The sequence below is a fragment of the Glycine max genome, chromosome 15, assembly GCF_000004515.6.
Source record: "Glycine max cultivar Williams 82 chromosome 15, Glycine_max_v4.0, whole genome shotgun sequence".
NCBI classification, from domain to species: domain Eukaryota; kingdom Viridiplantae; phylum Streptophyta; class Magnoliopsida; order Fabales; family Fabaceae; genus Glycine; species Glycine max.
In genome coordinates, this window is record NC_038251.2 from 21,216,429 (window position 1) to 21,226,153 (window position 9,725).

A 9,725-nucleotide genomic window follows, 5' to 3' on the forward strand; every position below is an offset into this window, starting at 1 on the left:
TAACATTCTTCAATAGCATAGTGTTGATTCATTGACACTATCTGATACTTATATTTATCTATTTCTTATTACATATTCCTCTCTCTGGATATCGATGTATCTTTTTCCCAACAACATAAATACTCCTGACTTGTATAATAAGGGAGGTTAGGGAATACAATCGCCAAACCATTGTTGACTACTACCACTTTGTTTATTGCAGCTGGTCACTAAACAAACTTATTAAAGTAACCGCCTGTGTGTTTAATTTTACATTCAAAATTGATTTTCATATGTTTGACTTCACTTTTTAGAAAGTTTCAAAATTGATTATAGATCCAGAATTTTTGTAATGGATCAGAAATTTATAGTAAACTATACTCCTAACTTGATTTTATAATGAAAACATTCAAACATAATTATCAGATCACTTCAAAATCAATTTAATAAAATCAATTACATTCAAAATCAATTTTGTCACTCCACATCAAGTAATCAACAATCATGGTACAAGAGAAAGTTAACACTAATCAAGGACCCATCACATCTATATCTATACAAGAACCTTATAGCTTCTTTACATTATAATGAATGAAAAAATAGCTAATACATCTAGGGACCCAAGAAAATAAAATATAAAAAAAAAAAAACACATACAAAATAAAATGACGAACAAAACTAAAATGCGATTTTAGTATTATTCTCCAATCAAAATTAGAATTTCACCTCAATAATCTATATTAACATTTAATGCAAATACTTTATTAGACAATTTATTGAGGTAAAACTCTAACTGTGATTCAAAAACACTAAAAGCACCTAAAAAACTGTATCTAAATTTTGTCCCAAAATGAATTTACCTCAACAAAAATAAGTGGGATACATCCCAGTTAGCTAGCTAGTAGTAGTGTTATATGAGATTTTAACCATGACTGAAAGTGGAATGTTGACCACATGACCTTGATTCCCAAACAGCCCAATTCTCCCAAAGCTGGCCACAGAGCTGTTAAGGGTTGCATTCAAGAGCACAGACAAGACCTGGCTCTCACCACTGGGAATACAGAAGTGAGTTGGAGAAACTTTCACTGAAACCCCATAAGGAGCAGTCCAACCAACACTGTAAGATTCATTTTGAGCAACGTTTTGGACTGTCCTCTGCACTATTCTAGATTGGTTCAGCTTTGATATAGTGATGGAGGGCAAGTTCAGATCAGGACCATAGACAGTCGAATTATAAAGCCCGCAATTTTGACCGGTGTAGTTTAGCACCACAGGAGCTGAGCCATTAATACCACATAGAAATGACATGTAATCATCATAACCTACAAAGAAACATACATGTACACTTCCACATTAAGAAACCAGCTTCATTAATCATTAATCATCCAGTTTACATCAAACTAGAGGTAGTTCAAAAATGAGTAAATACATGTGAACTGTTGCAGTTAAATTATCAACTTGTTCATTTATTGCACAATTTGACAACCCAAATAAATTCAACAGCTTTCAAAGGGAAAAGGAACTTCTCAAAATGATGTATCCCAAATTTTAAGTCTTATTAATTTTATAGAACTATAAAATAGAACAGCAGGTATAGCCATGGATTAATGTATTATGTTTTTTTTGTTATTGATATATAATTTTCTATAGATGTTGGGAAACACACGAGCTTTGTAGCTCTTACTGTTTACATGTTGGAAAATTGGAAAAAGTGAATAAATTTGTGACTTAAGTCCATGCTATTGAAAAATCTTTAAGTTTACTTACTAAGGTATGTTGTATTTTGATAATAATATAATCAATTCTAAAAAAATAAGGGTTTTTTTTTCAATAGTGAGGACTAAAGTGAGATTAGTTATTACAGTTTTAAAATTTAACCAATAAGATGAAAAGTTAAATAGTTGTATTACGTCATTAAAAGAAACACTATGTAAAATGTTCAAACGATTAACTACATTGTCCTGGCTTTGTCATTATCATGGAGTATCATACCCATCTATCTTAAACCACAATCAGCTGAATTTTTAATGCCATTTTTTCATATATTGAAACATGAGAATTTTTATTGAAGCATAATGATTGAAATGTTTTAGTGACTTACCAGAATCAAAAACTAAACCCGGGTTCAGTGCTCCACTTGCATTCACAAAACCACTTCCCATGTCAAAAGGAGTTGCCGGAGACTGATTTAGATCTGGAGAGGCATATGATCGCTGAGCCATTATTGGTCCACCACTCTTGTCATACAGAGAAGCTGTACTAGAAAGAGCAGATCCAATGGCTGCAGGACTGAAATTGGGGAACTTTTGCCTAATTAGTGCAGCAAGACCAGCAACATGTGGTGCAGCCATGCTTGTGCCAGACATCAATGCAAAATTTTCACCTGTTGACAATGCAGATAAGATAATTATGTGACATTATCAACATGCATAGTTTATTACTTGAAAAGTTGTTTTTTAATATATGATTGGTATCAAAACAACTCATTAAACTTGACTGAAATTTTATGTTTGGTTTCCTAGTATAAACGTATTTACAAACCTAGGAATTCAACTGATTCAGTGCCAACAGAACTCCAAGCAGCCCATATAAAATTTCCAGGAGCTAACAAGTTAGGTTTCAAAATGTCAGCTTCATGAGGAAGACTGTCCTCTGGATCTGGTCCTCTGGCAGAGTAATACATAACCTTTGGGGCAACATTACTGTAGTTTGCTTTTAGTCCACCACAGATACTGGCAACAGCCCCAAATTTCACAATTTTATTTGAAACAGCATCTATTTCCAATGAAGAATTGTAGTATTGCATTAAAACCTGACCAGTTCAAAATCAAAGAGAAACTGTCAATGGATTATTCTTCATGCACATGTAAGATAGAGAGTAATAGGTTGGCTGACATATCGGCCAAATCCATGCATTATTTTTACAAAGATAACAGATGATCCAAGTGAACAAAGACTACATCAAAAGATGTCATTTATTGTAAAATGAAAGCCAGGAAAAAAGGACAATACACATGAGCATGACATCAAGGAAGCACAAACACTTCAAAATAGTAGTCATGTTATGTATCATATCCATGTCAGACACATTCATGTCAGATTTTTTTAATACTTCTAGCAGTATATTATAATTTTTTTATATTTTTATTAAACATTTATGCCAATACAGATGAGAATGTCATAGATAAATTATATACTCCCTCTGTTCTCTTTTATAAGCAAAAAAAAAAAAAAAAAATCAATGTTTCTTGTTCTCAAATATAAGAAAATCTCAACTATTTTTGCCTCATTAATGAGACTATCTTCAAAATACCCTTCATTTAATAGGGGGTTTATACTTGATTTCAAATTCCAATGAAGTGTAGTTTAGGAAAAAGGATTTTTTTAATTGGGATTAACACAATTTAATGAAGTTAACTAATTTCCTTAATAAGTGTGAAATCTTTTTTTTTTTTTTTTTGCTTAGAAATGAGAACGGAGGGTGTAGCATTTTATTATGTCTACAATGACTCATGCTCACTTTTAAGATTTGTGTTTTATATTCATTTTATAGTAATTTATATGTTGTATCATATCCATGTTGTGTCCAAGAATAAGTTTTAGAATTTGTTGTATTTCCATCTTGTCATATCATTTTTCATGTTCTCTCTATGCTCTCTAGATAGTCACGTGTATATGGAAGGAAAGGGATAATGCAAAGCACCTTGGAATCATTTGTGGAAGCAATTATTATGCCAGGCATTTTCATTGGAACGGGGTTAAGCTGAAAACCAATCACAAAGGGATCCATATAGAAGACAACACCAGCTGCACTAAGGTTTTTGGCAGTTTCTGAGGCCTGTTTGATGGTGGAGAGTCCCAGCACAAATCGAATTGAATAGCTGCACATCAAGAGGTTCCCCTTGATCAAACTCTTATTGAACTTACTTGCATCTTGGCACTCACCAACATACATATCATCAGCAACTGTTGTGTCATTGCTCAAAGAATGATGTGCATGAATCAGTTTATAAAGTTTGCTTTCATCTGTGCCAGCTGAGGAAAATAATAATAATAATAAAAAAGAAGAAAAAAAAGTGGGTCATAAATCAATGTCGGCAGAAATAATGAAGTAATCCAGTCAAAAAAAATAATTAAGTAATAAATTCATACATGAACAATTTTATAACAAAGGGAGGATCTTCAATCTAACATTATTAAGAAGAAAGCTTTCAAAGTTGAAAGCAATAAGAACTGATTGTCTAAAAATAAAGAGTGACAACTATAGATCTTAGACCTTTTTCCCCTTGCTTGGGGATCATGTCTAGTGAAAGATAATGAATTAAAAGTACTTTCCAACTGACATTACAAAAGAAAAAAAAATTACACTAGCAAACTAAACTTATTATAGTCATTCATGCAGCACAAGAAAGTCCAAGAGCAGTCAGAATATAATTCACGCCCAAAAAATCCCAATAATACAGTGAATAGCCTACCTCCTTGGTCCTTTCCAACCTTCATTTACACTCTAACTCAATCTCAAAACTAGTGATGATAAACAAAAAAACAAAAATACTACAAGAGATTAACTTCATATTGTTTTTCCACTTTTGACCAATATATCTTGTTTTTGACCAACATTGTTTTTCCACTAAATTCTATTGTTAATGAAAATTGACACCACGGCCTCATTGAAGCTCTTCACTACTTGGGCAACCCAAGGAGGAAATCCAATCATTGAAGTCCATAACATTACCCCCTCCAGTGAGTTAGAGTAAAATAAATTCTTATATCATTAACCAGGAATAGAGAAACAGAAACTTACATGCAAGACCAACTCCAGGTATGGTCACATTATTTCCAAGAAATATGGCGTTGCTATAAACCCGATCATGAGAGGCAGCACCAACAGTATAGATCCATGGACTGAAGGAGAACATGCTTGTTGGTGATGGTCCAGTATTTCCTGCTGCTTGTACTACAAAAATACCTTGCTTCACAGCTGACATCAAAGCCATGTCTATTGGGTTGAAGAAAGTTGCAACACCAGGAGGACGTCTATTAGGAGTAATTGACAAGCTTATTATGTCAACCCCATCCTGAGCTGCCTGCAAAACATCATACTATTAGTCTTACAGGAAAAGTAAAATTTAGTGCAAGTTTAGATAAATAGACTGACATATCATATCACTGACATGTAAATTATTTGCACAACAATGTATCACTTGTCCAAAAATTGAAAATGTACCTGGTCAATAGCTGCAACAACATCTGCAGCAAATCCACCAAAGCTCTTGTATAATGCCTTGTAAACAGCAATGCTGTAAAAGATTGAAATGCAGCACTAACTTAAATTACTATTTTTTTTTAAAAAGGAAACTATACAAGGTTAAATGAAATAATTAAAAAACAAAATCAGACCAGACACACAATTTCCATAATTTCTGTAAACTTTCAAAGATAACCTATTAAAAAGACTTCCTGTTTGTTGTTGTCAGAAGACCAAGTCATGTGGAGTTGAATACTTAATACTATGGGTATAATACATTATATGGGATAGGGGAATATGATACAGGGTAATTGATGGAACTGAGATAATGTAGAGGAGGGAAGAGAAATGAGAGAAGGCCACACGACATCCTTCAACAGATATCTATTTTGGTTCAGAAACTTGGCTCTATAACTGAAGGAGCTTCAATTCAGTTTCCAGGTACCAAAACAGTATTACAAAATCATTCTCTTCAGAAAATCACAATGAAAATCCAATTTACAGATTTTCAATGTTCTAGAACAAACTGGATCCTTATTTGACTTGACTAAGGTCATAACACTTCTAAGCAATTTTAAATTTACAGACACATGGTTTAAAACAAAGAACCAGCACTCCTGACAAGTTCTAAATATCTAAAGGTCTTACACTTACATGTCACACAAGGCACCAGCAAGAATCCTTACTACTAGATGATCCATGCTCAGTCAAATAACCAGACTTAGTGAACTTTCTATTTATTTAGCTATAACTGGGCTTTTCTTTTTTATTTTATCTACCATTTCTTCTCAAATATGTAATTTTCCTCTGGTCCATTTCATCATATCATCAAATTAGTTTCCCTTTATTTCAACCATTAAATTGAAGCCCCCACAGTATTTGTTGTCTCTTGCAAGGGAAGCTACCCACATTTTACTGTAAAAAAAATGTTAGAGATGTAACATAAAACCATTTGTGGGTCTTTACCTAATGGCTTAAGCTTTTGGAATGGTTGTTTCTGACATAGTATCAAAGCATGTATGACCAAGTGGGACCAATCCTTGCCGCCCCCATTCTTCAAAAGTTGGATTTCAGCACAAGATACTGGGCTTATGCATGATTCACACTTCAAGCCCAAAGAGCTCTTGCATCAGAGGGCACATTAAAGATAGTTTATTCATAACATGTTAGGATGCCCCGCATCAGCTAGAAAAATGACCAAAGTATTCCTTAAAAGGTTTGGCAATCCTTCTTCCTTCAGCTAACTTTGTGGTTGAGATAGGTCCAATGGATTGCTCTATGGCCTTCTTCTATATCTTTAAAATTGTTCAGTAGTAATTTCAAGAATGAGTAGGGGAAAAAATCAGAGGATTGTATGAATCTAGATTTCACTCAATTACCCACTTTCAAGTTTAACAATTTTGGGCCAAAAGGAAACAAACCATGTCAACGAAAAGAAAAAAAAATCATCTTATACAAAAAAAATAGTATAACATCCGTGGGACAACACCAAAGAACTACCATATGCCCAGTTAAGCATTATAGTGCAAAAAATAATATGCACAGTTTAGTACTTTTGTATGAGCTGCCCTATTAATCATGACACTCTAGCAGCAAGTAATTTACACATTATCAGGTTGTTTAAAAAAAAAAAAAACAAAATACGGGACAACTCCATAACATCATGAAGCCGAATAATGAACAACTCCATAACATCATGCATATCTATAGATCCAACAGATTACTACAAGTGTAAATATAATGATAACAGAAAAATATGGCTAAGACATAGTTCCAGAATATTTACTGTGAACGAGGAGCCATCCCACTAGCATTCCCAAAGTGATGTCCAGCAACAATCACTGGAATCCCATGGTTTCCTGCTGCAACAGATGCTGTATGCCTGTGTATTTTAGTTACATCAGAACAGGCATTTAGTTAAAAGAGAAGTAAAGATAACTAACTATGTGTGATTAAATCAAATTTGGTGATGGTCCAATAGGAAAACATAAGTTCATTTTCAAGTGTTACTTAAAACATTCTCAAGAATCTCAACACTCCAAGGAACAGGAGAAAACACATTTCTGAGCTCAAGGTTCTGATAAGTATAAGCTAGACATAATTCACCAATGGTGAAAGAGAGAGAAAACTTCAAAACCGAAATGAAGGTACTGTTAAAAAAATGATCAATAATTTGTAGTAATAGGTAGACCAGTAGTTGTAGAAAAAGGCTGACAACTTAGACTTTGTCATTATGGACTGGCCAAAGCAAAGTAGATGCTAGCAAACAAATCATATTTCCCCATTAAGTATCCAATTAGTAGGTGGACACTTGGATGAAATCAAGAGAAGGGACCATGCAGCTACTACAACCCAACATAACACCCATAAGGAAAATCCAAGAACTCACGTGCCATGGCCATCGCCATCAAAGGGAGAAGCATAGTCCTGAGTTGAATTAAATATTCCTCTGGTTATGGCAGAAGCTGCAAAATGACGGGCCCCAACAAGTTTCCTATTGCAAGAACCAGATGGAAAGTCACGAGTAACCTCGCAGATGCCAGAAAAATGAGCAGGAACGGGATACGGTTTTTCATATTTGTTATCATCAAAACTAGGATGTGTTGGATCTATGCCAGTGTCAACGAACCCTATAACAACTCCTTCTCCAGCAGTCTCAAACCCACCATCTTGAAACCATGCTCCCTCTGGCAGACCCAAAAACTGTGGAGTATGCGTAGTCGCAGTCCTTACAGAAAAATCCAAAACCACATTGGACACTTCGCTGCTCCTTGATAGTTTCTCTGCCTTCGTGATTAAGCAATTTCAAAAGGTAAGAATACTTTTACTTGCAGTAAATTAAAGAGAAAAAATTAGTAGTGCAAAAACATGGAAGAGTACCGACATGTGAAACCAAATCATCTATACAGAATACACATATGCAACTGGTCACATTTTTCTTAAATAAGGACACAATCAAGATGATAAAAATTGAAAACTAATATCATACCTGCTGTTGGGTAACCAGCACAGCGAATCCATTTATCAGGTAATGGTAGCTATATAGTTTCAGATATTTCTCTCCATTTAACACTTTCTTCAACAGAGAATCGTGAACTCGGGAAATATAAGAGTCATATCTCTTATCTGTCTTAGTAATATTGTCATACCTTCAAAACAAAAGTAACATAAAATAAATAGGATCACATCTGTCAAATTATTGCACCAGATTTTACAAACAACCTCAAAATTGGAAGGAGAAGAGAAAAAGAAAGGATGAAGCAAGATACTGAGAATTGAGAACACCATTAACAAATATAATTATATGTTTCAAATAAACAACCTATCATCTATAGATGATAAGCAATCATTTAACCAACACTTTTTCATCTTACCAAAAACACACAGCTTCCACGAGAAGCCTCAATGATTTGGGACCAAATAAAAATTAAAAAAATAAAAATAAAAATTGGAAAGCTAAACATCTATGACTTAAAAGAATACAACGCATGAGCACACCATTCGATGCTACCCAAAAAAAAACACCAAGAAAAATAAACAATTTCTTTCCATAAAAAAATAATAACTAAAAAACACCAATCAGAAACCCCAGCCCCACAAAAAACCTTCAAACCAAGCTTGTGTTTGTGTGAGGTGATACCTTCTTGGTTTGTTAAATTGAGTTCTCCCAGGAGCAGCAGCATCTTTGAAGCCATTAACCTCTCTTCTCAACTCACCATAGTAATGAGAAACAGGTGCATGTCTCAGAGTAACAACATACACATCAGTGGTAGCATCATCTGAGTTACCTTGACACAAGCATGGCAAAAACAGCCCAAAGCAAAACAGCACCACCACCACCAAATGTGCCACATTAATGTTACCCATAAGGATTTTATAGGGAAACAAAAGCACAAAAGCTGAAGACCCAGTTGGATCGAAAACCACACCAGCAAAAGTGAACAACAACAACAACGACGACAACAATTCCTCACCAACCCACATGCTCCATTCTCAAGTTCAAGACTTTTTCTCCTTCAGTGTTTTTTTTTTTTCAGTTCAGTGGAAGGAAATGGAACACCCCAGGTGAGAGACAGTGATAAAGCAAGCACCTTTTTGGTGAGTGAAGAACCCCTTTGATGAGGGAGAGAGTGTTTCAGTATTAATAGCTGGAGTAAGAGAATCTGCAAGCAAAAAAAGCCTTCTTTCTTGGGTTATGTGAATTTGAACGTTTTGTTCATTCAATGAAAATAAAATTAAAAGAAAAAAGAAAAGGAAAATATATTATGTTGGAATAGAATGAGAAAGTGAACGTTTTATTTGATTTTATTCAATTTTGGACATTTTCGTTCAGGTCGTTGGCTGTCAATATATGTGAAGTGTGAATGAACATTAGAGTTTTCCTGTGACTTGTGTAATGACAACAACCTTGTACTTTTTTTTTTCTTAGATTTTTTTGAATACATTGAAAAAAATATTAAATACACTTTTGGTGATTATAGACAATTTCTTTTTTATT

At 34.1% G+C, this 9,725-nt stretch overlaps 1 protein-coding gene across 1 annotated transcript; it reads right to left on the reverse strand.

The window, feature by feature from the left end:
• Positions 1-499: 499 nt before the first annotated feature.
• LOC100796456 (subtilisin-like protease SBT2.2) lies at positions 500-9,443 on the reverse strand. The gene is made up of 10 exons (XM_006597854.4): positions 8,868-9,443; positions 8,217-8,376; positions 7,617-8,014; positions 7,014-7,109; positions 5,207-5,279; positions 4,784-5,066; positions 3,683-4,014; positions 2,521-2,791; positions 2,081-2,362; positions 500-1,301 (listed from the first exon to the last, which is right to left on the reverse strand). Exons 1-10 carry the CDS (start codon positions 9,209-9,211, stop codon positions 874-876), a joined length of 2,667 nt encoding a protein of 888 aa, XP_006597917.1. The 5' UTR covers positions 9,212-9,443; the 3' UTR covers positions 500-873.
• Positions 9,444-9,725: the final 282 nt, after the last annotated feature.

Bases quoted from the DNA above. Each gene is read 5' to 3' on its own strand.
- LOC100796456 (XM_006597854.4), bottom strand. From the start codon at position 9,211: ATGTGGGTTGGTGAGGAATTGTTGTCGTCGTTGTTGTTGTTGTTCACT. The intron at 7,110-7,616 runs GTGAGTTCTTGG...TAAAATACACAG, and splicing joins GATGGCGATGGCCATGGCAC to GCATACAGCATCTGTTGCAG. The intron at 2,363-2,520 runs GTTTGTAAATAC...CATTGTCAACAG, and splicing joins TGAATCAGTTGAATTCCTAG to GTGAAAATTTTGCATTGATG.